Source organism: Mobula hypostoma, chromosome 21 (assembly GCF_963921235.1).
Source record: "Mobula hypostoma chromosome 21, sMobHyp1.1, whole genome shotgun sequence".
Taxonomy (NCBI): Eukaryota; Metazoa; Chordata; class Chondrichthyes; order Myliobatiformes; family Myliobatidae; genus Mobula; species Mobula hypostoma.
In genome coordinates this window covers 23,447,347-23,466,576 of record NC_086117.1, presented here as the reverse complement: position 1 = coordinate 23,466,576, position 19,230 = coordinate 23,447,347, and the positions used below count along the sequence as shown (strand labels likewise).

General features: G+C 40.9%; 1 protein-coding gene across 2 annotated transcripts in view; it reads right to left on the bottom strand.

The window, feature by feature from the left end:
• The window catches only part of LOC134359862 (early estrogen-induced gene 1 protein-like), a 106,119-nt gene that overhangs the window by 8,561 nt on the left and 78,328 nt on the right, over positions 1–19,230 (bottom strand). Inside the window, exons 6-10 of one of the 2 annotated variants that reach the window (XM_063073624.1) lie at positions 17,478–17,629; positions 15,959–16,063; positions 7,795–8,062; positions 6,286–6,407; positions 393–462 (exon numbers count right to left, since the gene is read on the bottom strand). In XM_063073624.1, coding sequence (XP_062929694.1) covers positions 393–462; positions 6,286–6,407; positions 7,795–8,062; positions 15,959–16,063; positions 17,478–17,629 — 717 coding nt within the window. The remainder of the gene's footprint in view (positions 1–392; positions 463–6,285; positions 6,408–7,794; positions 8,063–15,958; positions 16,064–17,477; positions 17,630–19,230) is intronic. The other variant, XM_063073625.1, reaches the window with a different exon arrangement.

The following is a 19,230-nucleotide window of genomic DNA, read 5'->3' as shown; positions in this document are numbered from 1 at the left end:
TACTCACACAGACCAACAACCTGGATTTCAGTTAACTAAGGAAAAGATAGAGTGTGGGCAAAGGTCGACTTATGGAATTCTAACAGGATCACTGGTGATCTCACTGGAAGCAGGAGTAAACATTCTTATACTACATTAAAGCTGTTGTAGATTTAAAAGGGGCAAAAAATTTTCAAATGTTTTTTGTTACATTTTGTTCCCAAACATGGAAAGACAAAACTGAAGGCCAGCCATATAATCCAAGACAAGCATCAAAAAAAGTCATTCTGAGGAAAGTACCAAGTTCATTTTGGAAAAAAGAAACCCACTTAATAACTGGCCTTTCAGATAATTGAGTTGCTATATTGGGCCCAATAACTGCATTCACTGATTGTACAATTTATGAAACCCACCTGTTACCCAGCTGAATGCCACTGAGTGCCGTTGTTCCATCTCTGCTCACAAACAGCCTTAGATTACTGTCTGAAAATGAAGTGTAAAGGCCATTAACATGCTGTGTAAAAAATGCTTACAAGCACCAAAAAGAAAACAGTTGCTCCCATTGATGATAACTGATTTTCATATTATCAAGTAACGACCAGCTGTCAGAAACTACAATGGTTTACACTGTGCAGTTTTCTAATTTGCATGTAACCACAGTACCGCCTAATGAAGTACTCAAAAATAACAAGGAGAGAAATGATCAATTGTTGCATGATTGAACTTGAAGGAAAAAAATAAAAATACTGTTCTGAAAAAATGAGATGTGTCTTTTTGACAAACACTTGAACCTGCCAAACAGTCAAATTAACCTTGAATTAAAAGCTCATTCTGAATTATCATGTAATTTTACTACATCAATTGTTTATCAATGGGATTTTCTACAAAAATAAGCATTTTTTTTGCTGTTGAGAGGGCAGGGCTAGAGAACAATGGAGATAAAGAAACTTACGTCTAGATTTTTTTTAAATGCAAATTCATCAAGGTTAAAATTCTTTAATTCAATATTTTAATCAGGTTAGCAAAGCATGAACATACCAAAAGTTCATCTTTACAAGGAGCGTTATTTCCCACTGGACGTTTACATTGAAATGAATGGTTTGAAATTGGTTGTCAGCTTTGACGGAATTATGTTTGTGAATGAGTGAAAAGGTTTTCAAGCAGTGATGGTATTTCTACAAGCATGGGGAAACATGATTCAAAGGCAGTTTTCAAAATGGAACTCAAGTCATTTGAAAAAGAAAATACTGTAGATCAAAGAAAAAAAAGTGCAGGATCTCCTTAACAGGCACCTCCACCTCTGCTCCATGACTATAACCCATTATTTAGATCTCTAGTGCCAAGGAGCAGTGACTTCAAGTTTTAAAAATATTGTAGCAAGTAGTATGGATGAAAGGTCATCTTGAAAAAGGATCTAGTGCTTCCCCTGCATTTATGACAAATATCTCTTCTTGGGCTTCCAGCCAGGCACAGATATTGATTTTAACCAATGTTTTGATGACAAACTCTACCATCTTCTTCAAGGATGATGTCTAGGCATGTCTACTCCAGCGGTAATACTAGTTGTCCATCGCTCCTGATTGGTTGGTCCTCAACCCATCAGGTTTCCGATCTCTGACCTTGTTTACAATCAAATTCCAGTTCTTTCCTAGAGTGAGACCTTCATGTTTGTTAAAATTCTGTTCCTCTATTTTTATTTCAATGGCTTCCTTCACCAGGCAGTCCCAAAAGCCATTGTAGCTTTGTGCCGAAGTCAGTCCTATGGCCATCATGGATCCATTGTTCTGCTACTACCGATTTCTCCAGGTAAGCCAAACCCAAAGGTCATCTTGTCCAGAAAACACACACATCTGTTTTTTTTTTAAGATCAAATTTGGGAGAATGAGCAAGTGCTTTCATTCTTTAACTTAACCATAGATACAGTTCCAACCATATTTCCTTTAGAGCATCGATTAGTACAGGCCCTTTGACCCATGATGTGTCAAACCAATTCAATGTCCTATAAATTAGCAGAGACATTCACCACGTCTCTGCTAATAGTTAAAAATTAAATTGAACATACACAGCAAAAGATTACAATTAATATTTTGGTCTTTGCTTCCTCAATGGTATCAGCAATTGCTTCAATATTTGCATTACTGCTGCACTGACTTTTCATTAGACCGGAGCACAGTTCCAGCTGGTACAGTTTACTTTTCCAGGTTATAAACTGCAAACTCTAGACAAGTGGAAATATTTATCTCCCTTAGATTGTAAATGAATTATTTGTTGTGTCACCTTGTTCAGATTTATATTAAAGGCTTAAGTGTTGTATACAACAGCAAACTATTATAAGTGAATAAAATGAATCCCGAGAGAACATGGTGATTAAGTTCCGAGGATTTCAGTGAAATCAAATCTGTTACCTGAAATAGATAAACAGGGTTGAAAATGAAATCCTCAGCAGTAAAATTATAGTTTCCACCTTCTAAAGACAATCTTCTGAATTGGGTGCAGGAGGTTAAAAGGCTTAAATATTTATAGATTAGTCACTGCTATATTAGCGTCAGGGAAAATTTGTGCTTGCCAACTAAGAACATTATGCGTCAAATCAGATTACTTTAATGCATTTTGCTGGAGCATTTAGTACTAATAAATGACAATATTTAAGCACCCTCTATCCCAAATGCTGAAGGAGAAATAAAGGTAACAGAGATAAAAACCATCATTTTCCAGAAATTGTAAGAATCATGACAACAGTCCATAGAAAGGCAAATACATCACTGTTCAAGAAGTCAGCATATGCCATGCAATTGGCTCTTATATCTGAACAATTAACCCATTTATGGGTTAACATAAATTTAAAGGGGACTATTCAAGGACCGTCAGAATAGATTTGTAAACAACTCCGTGTTCTTTTCAGCATGAAAATAAAAGCAATTGTGTAGATTGAGCACCTTCTCAAAAGAGGTCTTAAATGACTGGATTAGTACTTGAATTTGAAATATAGAAGGCTACGAGATTGACATTTAAATGGGATTATTCATAATTTAAGAGTTAAAATGCAGTGAACACTTGGGTGTAATGAATAATCCTGCTGTGCTGTAATCTCTTCCAAGATTTACTTGCCTGGCTCTTGAGAATAAAGAGGTCATCATTAATGAAAATGCAAACCCATGGACAGAGAAAAGGTAAGAGAAGTCAAAGGATGCTCTGAAGAGCAAGGAACATGAGTGGTTGGGTGCCAGCAAATTCCAAGGAAGAATACAAAAGATTGTAGATCATTGAAAGTCGTAAAGTGGGTATAGTGTTGATGAACACAAATGTGCAGCAATACGTTTCAGAAAAAATGACCAGGATAGAATAACCTAAATAATCAGGGTTTAAACAGCATAACAGAAATACAAATACAAATCTTTAACGTGACAAGCCCTAATAAGAGATCAAAGAAAAGAGATTAAGAATAAAACTGTGGTTTGTACTCATAAGGTTGTGCTTTAGTGATGCAATTGATTTTGCTGTTGATGAAGCTCATGACAAATGAAGCTTTGGAGGTTCACAAAATCTACGAGATATTTAGAGGAAAGATAGTAAAAGACTGATTGGCCAATTGGCATATGTGCCATGGATTCAGGATTGTCATATGTTGTATCAAAATGAAGCTAGAAGCACAGGAGTGCAGAAGAAGGCCATTTAGACTGTTGTGCCTCAACTCTCAATTAGTCCCAACACCCTGCCCTTGCTTTGCAAGTTTCCAAATGCTTTTCCCTGCAAGTAATTTTTCAAATCTTTTTGAAAGTTATTATTGAATCTGCTTCTATTTTAAGTAGAACACTACAGATACACCTTAGTACCCAAAATAAAATCTACTCATTTCACCTCTTTTTATAAGTCACTTACGTGTGTACCCCTGATTTTAAACTGACATTAAAAATGTTTTCTGCTTTACAAGTTGAGACTGGAACTATGAAGTCACTGAAGTGACTGGAATAGTATTTGAAAAGGGAATTACAAGAATGATATTTAAATAGGATTGGCTCTAACTGTAGAGTGAAGACAATGAACTCTTAGATGAACAATTCTGCTTGTGCTGTAATTTCAAGATGATTTACTTGTGTGGCCCACGGAGAATTTAAAAGAACAAAATTTGGCAGCAGTTGAATCTGCATATTTACATACTTGTCTCGTTAAAAGACCACACATCATTGTATTTATCCTTCAACAGAAGATGAGGCACATGACCGTTATTAGGCCAGAGTCAGATTCTCCACAGCAGCATTAGTCATGCTACTGAACATAAATGGAGCAGTTCATCAGATGAATTTTAATGACGTTGCTTTTCATATGACCTTATTAGTCATATTAATTACTCCTTGTATTTATTAACAAGGAGTACCCTTCTAGAAGAGAGGCAATTCCCAACTTTGCTACTTAAGGTTTAACTGTTATTGCAGCTGCTAAAATATAGCAATTTAGATGACCACAAGATACAAGAGCAGAATCAGGCCATTTGATCTATCAAGTATGCTCTGCCATTCAATTCTGACTGATTTTTTAAAGCCCCACTCTCCTGCCTTCTCCTTACAACCCTTAGCCCCTTACAAATTAAGAACCCATCAATCTCTGCCTTAAACAAACCCAATGACATGGCCTTCACTGCTCTTTGTGGCAACAAATTCTAAGGATTCACCACCCTCTGGCTGAAGAAAATCCTTACCTCAATTTTAAAGGGACACACCTTTATTCTGAGACTATGCCTTTGAATCCAGACTCTAGTACTAATGGAAATACCCAGGCCTTTCAATGTCTGGTAGTTTCCAGTGAAGTCATCGCTCCACCCACATCCTTCTGAACTCCACTGAGTAGAAGCTCAGAGCCATCAAACTCACCTCATACGTTAAGCCTATCATTCTTGTGAACCTCCTCTGGACCCCCATCAAGGGTCAGCTCAGCTTTCCTTAAATACAGGGCCCAAAATTAGAAACACAGAAAACCTACAGCACAATACGGGCCCTTCGACCCACAAAGCTGTGACAAACATGTTCTTACCTTAGAAATTACCTAGGGTTACCCATAGCCCTCTACTTTTCTGAGTTCCGTGTACCTGTCCAGGAGTTTCTTAAAAGACCCTATCGCACCCACCTCCACCATCGTCGCCGGCAGCACATTCCACGCGCTCACCAATCTCTGCGTAAAAAACTCACCCCTGACATCTCCTCTGTACCTACTTTCAAGCACCTTAAAACTGTGCCCTCTTGTGCTAGCCATTTCTGCCCTGGGAAAAAGCCTCTGACTATCCACACGATCAATGTCTATCATCTTATACACCTCTATCAGGTCACCTCTCATCCTCTGTCACTCCAAGGAAAAAAGGCCGAGTTCACTCAACCTATTCTTATAAGGCATGCTCCCCAATCCAGGCAACATCCTTGTAAATCTCCTCTGTACCCTTTCAATGGTTTCCACACCCTTCCTGTAGTGAGGCAACCAAAAATGAGCCCAGTACTCCAAGTGGGGTCTGACCAGGGTCCTATATAGCTGCAACACTACCCCTCCGCTCCCAAACTCAGTCCCACGATAGATGAAAGCCAATGCATTGTATGCTTTATTAACCACAGAGTCAACCTGCACAGCAGCTTTGAGTGTCTTTTGGACTTGGAGCCCAAGGTCCCTCTGATCCTCCACACTGCCAAGAGTCTTACCACTAATACTATATTCTATCATCATATTTGACCTACCAAAATGAACCACCTCAAACTTATCTGGGTTGAACTCCATCTGCCACCTCAGTCCAGTTTTGCATCCTATCAATGTCCCGCTGTAACCTCTGACAGCCCTCCACACTATCCACAACACCTCCAATCTTTGTGTCATCAGCAAATTTACTAACCCATCCCTCCACTTCCTCATCCAGGTCATTTATAAAAATCATGGAGTAGGGGCCCCAGAACAGATCCCTGAGGCACACCACTGGTCACCGACCTCCATGCAGAATATGACCTGTCTACAACCACTCTTTGCCTTCTGTGGGCAAGCCAATTCTGGATCCACAAAGCAATGTCCTCTTGGTTCTGCAGACTCCCTACCTCCATACACTACCTGTCCCTCCACCTCTTTGCATGCTCAGCAAAGACAACCACAATGCTTTCAGTTCCTTCATCCAGATAATTTATGTATAAATGAAAAGCTGTAAAGCTGTGGTCTCAACACTGACCCCTGTAGAACTCCTCTAGTCACTGGCATGCATTCTGAAAAGCCTGATGATACACTGAGAATTGTACCCCTGAATTATGTGGGGATAAAATGGGTAAGAAAAAGTGAGCTTACCTTCAGCATTACTGACATCCGTGAAGTCTTGGCTCTGTACGATTTTTTCCACAATGTCATCTGCATCAATTCTGGTGTCATCAACCCAAGTGGGCTGATTTTCCACCGTTTCCTTTTTCCGCCTTTGGGAGGGAAGATACATTAGAAGCAATATATCTACATGCTTAAAAGTTATCAGAACAATCAGAATGAGGAGCCTGCAGAATAAAAGTTAGCAGATTTCATTTCCAAATCTCTCTAGAAAGTGTTTACCTCCTCAGTCCTTACACATTTTGTTTAAGCATGTCACCAAAAGCTAATCCAATGGATGCCCAGTAATTGCACAAGTGTTTGTTCTAGCAGACTATATTATCTAGAGCAAAAATTCTGATTTTTCCCACAATTCACACAATTGTCTCAGAGGTCAGTGTAGGAACAAACCTAATACCTTTATAACCTGTTTAGTCAAATGGCATACCAAGCACTTCCCACTAAGCTATTAGGACAGCTGAAATTGGTTACTTTGGCCATTTCCCCATCTCAAATCAGATTGGAATTCGCAACACTATTTCATTCAGATTGGCTGTGAAACAATTTATGGTTCAGACACAAATAGAACAAGTCAGAGATAAGTGCACTTATGAAGCTTTATCTATTAATGGTGCGATTAGCAAGTCACTACAGATGCATTTTGGCCATTTCTAGATTTTTTGCAAAAGTTTCTGCATCATCAGATATAATAATAGTTTCGGTAAAAATTCAAGTACTTTCTCCTTTGCTCATATTCCTCGCGTTGCAATTACTGCATCTTAGAGGAGGTTGCAAACTTGTGAAGGAACAGAACAGCAACACAAGACACTGGGAAATTTCAAAAATTCATTCCATTGAAGACTTTTGCAGTTGAAAGAAGCAAATTCCGACAGCTCAGTCTCTGTTGAACTTGAGCCAAGCTTGTAGAAAAGAAAGGTGAGTTTGCCTCTCTTCCCTGCAAGGACAGTGTTGGAAAAAAAGGCAAAGTACACAGTGCCAGGAAGCAGCAGCATCTCAGTAAATAGATTGACTATTCAGAGTCAGAGGCAAAATAGAGCAAATACAGATATCTCAGTGCTGTCAATTCAAATCATCTTATGCCCAGAAAAAGATTCAATTGTCAAGGGAAAGAAACTTTAGTAGAATAGCATGACTTTAATTTGAAGGAAAAGGCAAAACAAATGAATGACCTGAGAATTAAGAACAAATTGTCCTTAAAACCCGGTCAGAAAATCCAGTCTGAAGAAATTACCCTACAGTCCAATATTACAATACCCTACAGCCCAATTAGCAGAGAAGAAAATACTGAATGGTACACAAAATACATTTACAGATTCATGCTTAAATGATCAGACTACAGACAAACATTTTCTGATCTGGAACAAATACACATCTCAGACTGTACAGTGGAGTTTGAAAAATGTAGAAGACAGAATGGATCACAGATTAAAACAAACATTCTTCAAATTAAACTGTACATATAATGTTTCGTGGTCTCACCTTCTATGGGTCCTGCTATCAGGATGTGCACTATCCAGAGATAGGGAACTACCTCTTTTAAACAGAACAGCTGTGTACCTGGATGGCCTGTCAGGAGGGAGTGCTGGCCTTGGAGGCCGTGGTGGTTTCTCCATTTTGTGTTCCTTCTCTCCTTCTGTGCTCTCAACGGTAATGCTGAGCCCTCCAGATGCACTGCTACTACTGGACGTATTCCGCCTGTGAGTTAGGTCTGAGAGACTAGAGGACCGGGAGTGCTCAGTGCTGTAACCTGAATTTTCAAACAATATTGAACTTCCAATAAATAATTTCATGTGTAGATACAAATCATACTATCTTTGGAGATCATTGATTCATGTAGTACATTTTTTGGTTATATAGCATTAACTATAAATTGCTTTTTTTTTGCTTTATTTTATTAAGCAGTAAATTACTTATGCTGCATCCAATCTTATTCAATTTAGCCCCAGACCCTTTAAGGAATAAATCAGCTCAGAGGTGACTGGGTTACCAACATTAAATTACATCAAGCATACATTCAGCACTTTCAAAATGGTTTTCTTTTTTGGAATGGACTGAAATAAATTATGCATTTAAACTATTTGTGACATCACCCAATGCACAAACTGCAGATTCAATTCCAGATTTACAATACCCAATTAACTATAAGACAGCAAAACAATCGTCAAAGCAGATATTTCTGATCACGAAAGATCCAAATTTTCAAAATTTCTGTCAATATCTTTAATTGAGTTACTTTGCTGTGTACCACCTGTGTACTCAGTGTTGATCTCAGACAAGAAATTAAAAATGTGAAATGAAACCAATAAACGATTGGGAAAAGATTTGTTATTTTATTGGTAGACTGAAACAAGTGATATTTCTTACAAACCTGTTTTGGTATTTGACTTCTCGCCAAAAGATTAATGAAAACTAGTCATTCTAGGAATCAGTCTGGTGAACTCTTGCTGCATTTCGTCCTATCCGCTAACAATATCCAGATGGTAGTTATACCCGAACCCCATGTACCATAATTAGAGCAAGACATCTTTACTCCTGTATTTAAATTCCCTTGCGATATTTGCTTTTCTAATCACTGGCTGAAGTTGTCCATTAGCTTTGTGATTTGTGTACGAGGACAGCCTGGTCCCTTGAATGCCCACACCTTTCAATATTTAAATCACATCAAACAAAACCATCTTTAAAAAAGTGGATTACTTTATTTTATTGCATCAATAGACAAGTGAAAAATATTCCAGTGGTTGACATCACATTTTACACAAATCTTTCCAGCCTAGAACACCATTGCAAGAGTTCCTCAAGGCTCTGATTTCCCATCTTCAGTCACTTCAATACATTTTGGTAGTGTCAGACTAACAGACTTCTTGGACTATTAAATGCATCTTCCAATTGACTTCAGCTTACTGCACTCAAGTCAAAGGCTACTGTAGTGTCACCTCACCTCTACAATTTTTGGACTAAGGCTGTGATGAAGTCTGGGACTAAGTAGTCCTGGTAAAATCTAAACTGGGTACTCGTGAGCAAGTCATTGGTGAGGAAGTGCCACATGACAAAGTTGTCAAAGACACCTTCCATCACAACGCTGATGATTGAATGTGAACTGATCAGAAGTAACTCATTTCTACATACCTCGACACTGTTTTATCACCCCTTGTTCAATCCCTTCTGACCTATGTTCGTGACACTTCTCACGCTCTTAAACTTTTCGATAATTTTAAGTTCCCTGGCCCCCACCGCTTTATTTTCACCATGGACGTGTAGTCCTTATATACTTCCATCCCCCATCAGGAAGGTCTCAAAGCACTACGCTTCTTTTTGGATTCCAGACCTAATCAGTTCCCCTCTACCACCACTCTGCTCCGTCTAGCAGAATTAGTCCTTACTCTTAATAATTTCTCCTTTGGCTCCTCCCACTTCCTCCAAACTAAAGGTGTAGCTATGGGCACCCGTATGGGTCCTAGCTATGCCTGCCTTTTTGTTGGGTTTGTGGAACAATCTATGTTCCGTGCCTATTCTGGTATCTGTCCCCCACTTTTCCTTCGCTACATCGACGACTGCATTGGCGCTGCTTCCTGCACGCATGCAGAACTCGTTGACTTTATTAACTTTGCCTCCAACTTTCACCCTGCCCTCAAGTTTACCTGGTCCATTTCTGACACCTCCCTCCCCTTTCTAGATCTTTCTGTCTCTGTCTCTGGAGACAGCTTATCCACTGATGTCTACTATAAGCCTACTGACTCTCACAGCTATCTGGACTATTCCTCTTCTCACCCTGTCCCTTGCAAAAACGCCATCCCCTTCTCGCAATTCCTCCATCTCCGCCGCATCTGCTCTCAGGATGAGGCTTTTCATTCTAGGACGAGGGAGATGTCTTCCTTTTTTAAAGAAAGGGGCTTCCCTTCCTCCACTATCAACTCTGCTCTTAAACGCATCTCCCCCATTTCACGTACATTTGCTCTCACTCCAACCTCCCGCCACCCCACTAGGAATAGGGTTCTCCTGGTCCTCACCTACCACCCCACCAGCCTCTGGGTCCAACATATTATTCTCCATAACTTCCGCCACCTCCAACGGGATCCCACCACTAAGCACATCTTTCCCTCCCCCACTCTCTCTGCATTCCGCAGGGATCGCTCCCTACACGACTCCCTTGTCCATTCGTCCCCCCCATCCCTCCCCACTGATCTCCCTCCTGGCAATTATCCGTGTAAGCGGAACAAGTGCTACACATGCCCTTACACTTCCTCCCTTACCACCATTCAGGGCCCCAAACAGTCCTTCCAGGTGAGGCAACACTTCACCTGTGAGTCGACTGGGGTGATATACTGCGTCTGGTGCTCCCGATGTGGCCTTTTATATATTGGCGAGACCCGACACAGACTGGGAGACCGCTTTGCTGAACATCTACGCTCTGTCCGCCAGAGAAAGCAGGATCTCCCAGTGGCCACACATTTTAATTCCACATCCCATTCCCATTCTGACATGTCTATCCACGGCCTCCTCTACTGTAAAGATGAAGCCACACTCAGGTTGGAGGAACAACACCTTATATTCCGTCTGGGTAGCCTCCAACCTGATGGCATGAACATCGACTTCTCTAACTTCCGCTAAGGCCCCACCTCCCCCTCATACCCCATCTGTTACTTATTTTTATGCACACATTCTTTCTCTCACTCTCTTTTTTCTCCCTCTGTCCCTCTGAATATACCTCTTGCCCATCCTCTGGGTCAACCCCCCCCTTGTCTTTCTTCCCGGACCTCCTGTCCCATGATCCTCTCGTATCCCCTTTTGCCTATCACCTGTCCAGCTCTTGGCTCTATCCCTCCCCCTCCTGTCTTCTCCTATCATTTTGGATCTCCCCCTCCCCCTCCAACTTTCAAATCCCTTACTCACTCTTCCTTCTGTTACTCCTGACAAAGGGTCTCGGCCTGAAACGTCGATGGCACCTCTTCCTACAGATGCTGCCTGGCCTGCTGCGTTCACCAGCAACTTTGATGTGTGTTGCTTGAATTTCCAGCATCTGCAGAATTCCTGTTGTTTGAGAAGTAACTAGCTGGATTGTTTGGCCTGCCTTTTGTGTAAAGGACATACCCTGACCACTTTCCATGTTGCTAACGTTATAACTCATCAGAATAACTGGGTTAGTGTTGGAGCATTGCAGAATAGGTCAACACAAGCTCAGCAAGAGGTGATTACATTGAGACCAACAAGTTTTTATGGAGTTTGATAGGTGCATATAGGTCTCTTGCCCCAGGGACCAGCATTTAAAGTCAGCCATTGCAGACCAAGATGATGTTACTGCATTCAGTGGTGAATATTTGGAATTCTATACTCTGGAAGGCTGTGGCGACACAAGGAAAACTACTGACTGAAGAATGTTGCCCGAGCCAATAACCTTTGCTATATCTGAGTGTCTCAGTATTTTTTGATATCATGCAGAGTGAGAATAGAATTGACTGAAGACCATCCTCTGTGGTGGTGAGGACAACAGATTAAGTTATAATAGCTGAAAGAGATTACAAATGCTGCAACCTCTACATAAACCACTACAAGTTCTAAGGAAAAGGTAGATTAAAAAGAAACATATTCCTTGTGTAAGGAATTCAGAGCAAGATGGCAGATTTTGTTCTGAAAGGGGATGGACTGCTCTGATTCCACTGCTGTGTGCCTGGAGATTAAGATTTGTGATAAGATTATGAGTTTCATGAGCTAAATCCAAAACAGCTTTAGCAATGCAAGCTGCTTCAATGTTCTTGCTTCAAATTTACCAAGAAACAATTAAAAGTCAAGCAACAAACAAAATGCTGGAGGAACTTGGCAGGTGAGTCAGCATCTGTGGAGATGAATAAACAGTCAATGTTTCAAGCCAAGACCCTTCTTCAGGGTTGGAAAAGAAGGGGGAAAGATGCCAGAATAAAAAGGTGGGGGATGGGGAAGGAGGACTAGCTAGGTGGTGATAGGTTGGTGGGAAAGCTAAAGGGCTGGAGAAGGAGGAACCTGATAGGAGAGGAGAATGGACCATGGGAGAAAGGGAAGGGGTAGCACCAGGGGGAAGTGTTAAGCAGGTATGAAAAGAAGAGACAAAGGCAGTGGGGGGGGGGGGTCAGAGTGGGGAATGGAAAAAGAGGGAACAGAGAAGGAATATTTTTTAAACCAGGAGTAACTGATGTTTACGCCATCAGGTTGGAGGCTACCCAGACGGAATATGAGGTGTTGCTCCTCCATCCAAAGAGTGGCCTCATCGTGACAAAAGCAGCAGCTATGGACAAACATGTCAGAACAGGAATGGAGACAGGAATTAAAATGTTTGGCCTCTGGGAAATTCCACTCTTGGCAAATGGAGCTGAGGTTGTTGACAAAGTGGTCCCCAATTTACAGCAGGTTTCACCAGTGTAAAGGAGGCCTCCTCGGAAGCATCAAATACAGTAGATAACCCCAACAGATTTGCAGGTGGCCCCAGTTGGAAGGACTGCTTGGGGCCCTGAATGGAGACAAGGGAGAAGGTAAATGGGCAGGTGTAGGATTTCAGTTGCTTGCAGGGGCATGTGCCAGGAGGGAGATTAGTAGGGATGGATGAATGGACACAGGAATCATGGAGGGAGCAATCCCTGTAGAAAGCAGAGACAGCGGGGGAAGCGAGTCAGAATCGGGTTGTCACCGGCATGTGATATGAAATTTCTTAACTTAGCAGCAGCAGCAGTTCAATGCAATACATAATCTAGCAGAGAGAGAAAAAAAATAAAATAAAAAATAATAAAACATTATAAATAAACAAGTAAATTAATTACATGTATTGAATAGATTTTTTAAAAAGTGCAAAAACAGAAATACTGTATATTAAAAAAAGTATGGTAGTGTCCAAAGCTTCAATGTCCATTTATGAATCGGATGGCAGAGGGCAAGAAGCTGTTCCTGAATCGCTGAGTGTGCGCCTTCAGGCTTCTGTATCCCCTACCTGATGGTAACAGTGAGAAAAGGGCATGCCCTGGGTGCTGGATGTCCTTAATAATGGACGCTGCCTTTCTGAGATGTGTTTGGTGGTGGGATCCCATTGAAGATGACAGAAGTTGTGAAGAATGATGTGTTGAATGTGGAGGCTCATGGGGTGGTAGGTGAGAACAAGAGGAATTCTATCCCTGTTAAGCAGGCGGGAAGATGGGTGAGCGCAGATTCCTGGAAATGGAAGATATGCGGGTGAGTGCAGCATCAATGGTGGAGGGAGGGAAACTTTTTTTTTGAAGGAGGACATCTCTGATGTCCTGGAAAGGAAAGCCTCATCCTGGGAACAGATGCGGCAGAGATGAAGGAACTAAGAAAAAGGAATGGCATTTAAAAAAAAAACAGACAGGTTGGGGAAAAGGGATAGGGTTGTAAAAGATGTTGGTAGACAGCTCGTCTCCAGAGATGGAGATAGATCAAAAAAAGGCAGGGAGGTGTCCAAAATGTGAAAGTGAATTTAAAGGCAGTGTGGAAGTTGGAGGCAAAGTTAATGAAATTGAAGCAGAACTAACTTCATCAATGTAATGTAGGAAAAGTTGGGGAGCATTACCAGAAGACTCAGAACATGAACTGTTCTGCACAGCCAACGAGAAGGCAAGCATAACTGGAGCACACCCAGCTGCCTATGACTACTCCTTAAATCTGGCAAAAGTGGGAGGAGATGAAATAAATTGTTGAAGGGGAGGACCAGTTGGGCCTTGTGTGACAGAAACAGAGTTTTAAGGTCTTCTTGATGAGGGATAGTGCACAGAGACTGAACATCCATGGTGAAAATGAGGTGATCAGGGCCTGGAAATTTCAAGTTGGGGAGGAGACTGAGAGCGTGTGAAGTGTCGTGAATGTCGGTGGAAAGGGACTGAACCAAGGGAGTTAGAATACAGTAGAGATACGGAGACACAAGTTCAGTGGGGCAGGAGCAGGCAGAGACAATGGGCCTACCCAGACAGCCAGGTTTGTAGATCTTGAGTAGTGTGGGTTAAAGGAACTATGAATATGATGGTTGTAGATGGGAATTCTCTAGAATGGTTAGTGATGGTGTCAGTGACTATTTTCTGATGGTCCAGAGTGGGGTCCTTTCCAAGGAGGTAGGTTTTCAAGGAGATGGTGTCTGAGAGTTGCAACCTGGCCTCAACAAGATGGAAGTCGGTCTGCCACACTGCAATAGCACCCTTTGTCTGCAGGTTTGATGGCAAGGTTGGGATTGGGGTGGAGTGAGTGGAGGGCAGTGGGCTCAGAGGGGGTAAGCTTCGAGGAGGAGCAAGGAGTGCTGAAGTTGAACCAGTTAATGACTCATCAACAATTAGAGATGAAAAGATCGGGAGCAGGCAGAGAAGCAAAGCAGGGTGTTCAGGAAGGGTAGGAGAGTTGGAGACAGGAGAAGGGGTCATCAGTGTGGGGTGAGAAATAGTTGCCAAGTTGTGGACTCAGAGACATGGGCAACCAGAAGAGGAGTTTGGCATGGTGGCAGGCAAGTAGTAAAAGTAATGTGTAGCTCAAGGGGATAAAAAAACATTCAATTTGACAGCAAACATTCTTTGGCAAATGGGAAGCAACCCAATGTGAATTAGATGGCACAACATACTAATGGAATGTCCCTTCACTACTGAGCCAAAGACTGAATCAAGCCCAGAGCAGAAAATCTAATTTCCTTCCTTACTTTTATCCTCTAACAGGATATAGTGGTGGGCAGGTTGAACTCAACTTCCAAGCACGTGTATATCTTAAAATTCTAATCTGGTATTAGCTGGTAATCTCAAATTGACGCCAAGGAATTGCTCTAGGAAATGGAATTTGTCTCTTTTCTTTAAATATTCTAATGCAACAACACTAAAGGTAACTAATCAGGATCCCATATAGGATATAGAAAACTTACAACATGAAAATAAGCTAAAAGACAAAACACAATCAATAACCTCATCTCAGACACGTCTTATTTTAAGAATTAAGGTCAATACTGTAAAATCTATAATTCACTGCAGCAGATCCTCCCTGCCACCATTTGCTTTACTATATGTACTTTTACCTAGTAATTTCTTACATTTAACTAACTGCCATAACTTTATAACTAAGACAATGTGTAAAATGTATTCTCATTAATGTGGGTTCCCTGAATCAGTTAGCTCCACCAGCAAGGACATTTGTGTCCTAATTGTAATTAAAGGATAAAATTTACTTTTAGAACATGAAATTGTATAAAACACAGCAAGAATAACAAATCTCTTTGTAATGTAGAGCTTACAGAAATTCAGTTTTCCCTTTGCCCCATTCCTTATGCTATATTGATAGGAATTAAATCTCTTATTCGATACAAGAATAATTTACTTAAACAGGTAAAGATGAGGAACTTCTCCAAATCTCGAAGATCTTTGTGTTTATTCAGTTCCTAATCACATGTGTTGAGTTGAGCCTTTGGAAAAAACTGGCCTCACCCTTATGTTATTTTCTCTCCAGTCTAAACCATGACTTTATATTTATAAATCATCTTTCAGTGTTGATTACATTGCTCAGGAGAGCAGTACAATATTTTTCTTTAACTTTTGAGTAAATTTGCAACCTTACAATTCTAGTTGTTTGAATAATTTCTTCAAGCTCAAATGTACAGCCCTCAAGTGGTGGCATGACATAAAAGAAAAAGGAATTCATTTACCTGATACTTTAGAATGTTGACTGGCATAACTTGAATTCCTGGAATGACCAATTTGAAACACTTCATCTGGGCTGGGCGGAGTCTGATCAGCATCTTCAGTCAAGGCTAGCAGAAACGGTAAAAATGACTGATCCTACAGTAAAAACCTCTATACTCTTAATGTTGAATTCAAGTAACATTCAGGAAAAAAAGGTAAGGGTGACTAACATATGGAACAAAGTGAGGAATTTAAATAAGCTATTAAAAACAGTATTACTCTGCTTGGCTGACTGTTGAGGATATATTGAGCTGGATAGAATCTTCATTGTTAATTACTGAGAGGAATGACAAAAGGGCTGCTTAACTGGGGTTAAGAATCCCAGCCCCTGCTTAAAAATTCAGTGCGAACAATAAATTTCTAATTTTAAATGCACAAATGCTTGAAGTTATTGCAAAGGTCTGAGCCCTTTTGTCAGACATCCTGGAGTTTCAGTCCTGTGATGTCCAGGTTGCTGAGCATTTCTAGCAACTTTTCTTTTATTTCAGATTTTCAGCATCTGCCCTAAAAAAAATCATTAAGGGAAACCGGATGAATGCTGAACATCTGAAAATATGTGCATGAAGAACAGTGAAGCACCTACAGAATGAAAATCTGTTTACTGGTGTTCTAATTTCCATCAAATCTAATTAACGAATCACCAACCAATTGCCCTGAAGGGTCTCAGCACAAAATGTCGACTATACTCTTTTACATTGATGCTGCCCGGCCTGCTGAGTTCCTCCAGCACTTTCTGCGCTGCTTGGATTTCCAGCATCGGCAGATTTTCTCTCATTTGTGATTGGACCACTTGCCCAAGTTTATTTTTACCATGAAATTGAAATTTCATAGCAATACTTAAAGAGCTAGGAATAATTTGTTGGCAAAGATTTGAAATACAAATCCACCAATTGTTATTAATTCTTGTAATCAAATCCTACCAATCCATTCAGGCAGTGAATTTTGCATTATTATAACTGTCTATTATTGAAAGAACCTCAAGAACAATGAAGTCTCAAAGCTATTAGCACACTATTTACACTGTGACTCTTACATCAGCATTCAATTTATAGAAACAATGTTATGAAAGAGAATAGCTCAGTCAACAGCAGTAAAATGGGAACAGCTCTCAAGACTATAAAACTGTCAAAATCAAAGGAAATTAAAATTTACTTGCACAGAATTTCTCACTCTACTTCAGATTTATGCCCAATGCTTTATGACAAAAGTGCTGAGAAATTAAGTGTTCCAACAATCTCAAAAGGCGACTAAATCAAAGCTCCATAGTGCAAATACTAATGATAGTTCAAATCCATGTGCGAGTGATAAACAATGCATATTCTGTTTATACAAATGTGTCTATTACACAGTCATTGATGATCTCTTCAATTACATAATTACTTTCTTATGGCTATCTTAGATTCTTTACTGACAAGAAATCTGTACAGCTTGGGTTCCTCATACATTGAAAGTTGCCTTTTCTTTGGTTGAAGTATCTTTTACCTGAGCTGAGTGGAGGCCGAGGTTTTGGCTGTCTCACTGAATTCAAGCCCCCTGAGGCAACAGTATTGCCTGTGGTCCCATCTCCTTTACAGTCCAGCTGCAAGGAGCTATCTTGGCCCGGAATTGAGATGGACTTGGCAGTACATACAGGCCTGTAGAAAACAATGGAGGACATTTTGTGCATTGTTTAAGCTTCGCATTTTCTTTAAAATAACCTGTATATCAATGCATTTAACACCCACCGTAAAGTAGCATTGATTTAACCATCCTTAACCATTCAACTATTCCAGATTCAGTGTAATCACTTCCAAGGCAATCACAGGGTGAATCATTCAGTTCAAAAATCTCTATCGGGGACATTACACCCTTCTGATTCAATACAAATTTATAACTTTTAGTCAACTCACTTTTCTTTCAGGCTGTATCAGAACTAACCAATACTAACCATCATCTTAGCTCAGTTTTTCAGATTGTACAGCCTGTACTTTCTATAGAAATTGCAATTGGTAATAGAAAGCGTAATCTCATACTTCCTGCATCAAGCAACATACATCAAAGTTGCTGGTGAACGCAGCAGGCCAGGCAGCATCTACAGTCGACGTTTCGAGCCGAGACGTTGACTGTACCTCTTTCTATAGATGCTGCCTGGCCTGCTGCGTTCACCAGCAACTTTTATGTGTGTTGCTTGAATTTCCAGCATCTGCAGAATTCCTTGTGTTTGCGTTTTTAACTTCCTGCATCAATTTGTTTAGTGTCTCCCTATAGAGATATTGCCTTGTTCTACCCTTCACTCCACCTCCCCATCAGGACTGGAAAGGAGCCAAAAAAAAAAAATTGATGGGGGGGGAGGAGGGAGAAGAGAAGGAAGAAGAGTAGGGGTACAAACTGGCACGAAATATGTGAAACCAAGTGAAGGGGAAGGTAGGTTGCTGGCTGAGGGAGTGGAGGGATGGAGGGGGAAGGCATGTAGGTGGGTGGGGGTGAAATGAGAAATTGGGAGGTGATCGGTGTAGGTGGTAAATGGTTGAAGAGGAAAATATCCAATAGGAAAGGAGAGTGGGTGGGGGACCAGAAAGCGATGTTGGGCAGGTGAGAAGGGGGCAAGAGAAGAGGACCAGAATGGAAAGGAAGGAGGCAGAAAATTACCAGAAACTCGATAAATCAATGTTTACGCTATCAGGTTGAAAGCTACCCAGAGCTTGATCTCATCCTGGCAACAGAGGAGGCCATTGACTGACATATTGGAATGAGAGGGGAAACCGAATTACAATTGGGGAGGGGAGGGGGAGAAATTGGAAAAATCCCACCTTGTGGCGGATTCAGAGAAGGTGCTCAACAAAGCAGTCCCTCAATCTACTTCAGGTTTCACTGACGTAGAGGAGGCCCTACTGGGAGCACCAGATACAGTAAATGACACTTGACAGACTCCAAAAGGTGAGGTGTTTCTTCACCTGGAAGGACCATTTGGGGCCCTGAATGATAGTGAGATGTGTAGCAAATGTTATACTTGCAAGGATAAGTGACAGGAGGGAGATCAGTAGGGAGGGATGAGTGGATAAGGGTGTCACGTATTTTCATATTTGTCCATGATATGTACTTGAAAACTGCATGAAATACGTTGCTTGCTTTAACAACCAACACACCAAATGATGTGGTGGGACACCTCGCAAATGTCACCACACATTCTGGCACCAAAATAGCATGCCTACAACACTTGGCAGAACACGGTACACAAAACAGAGCAGCAACAAAA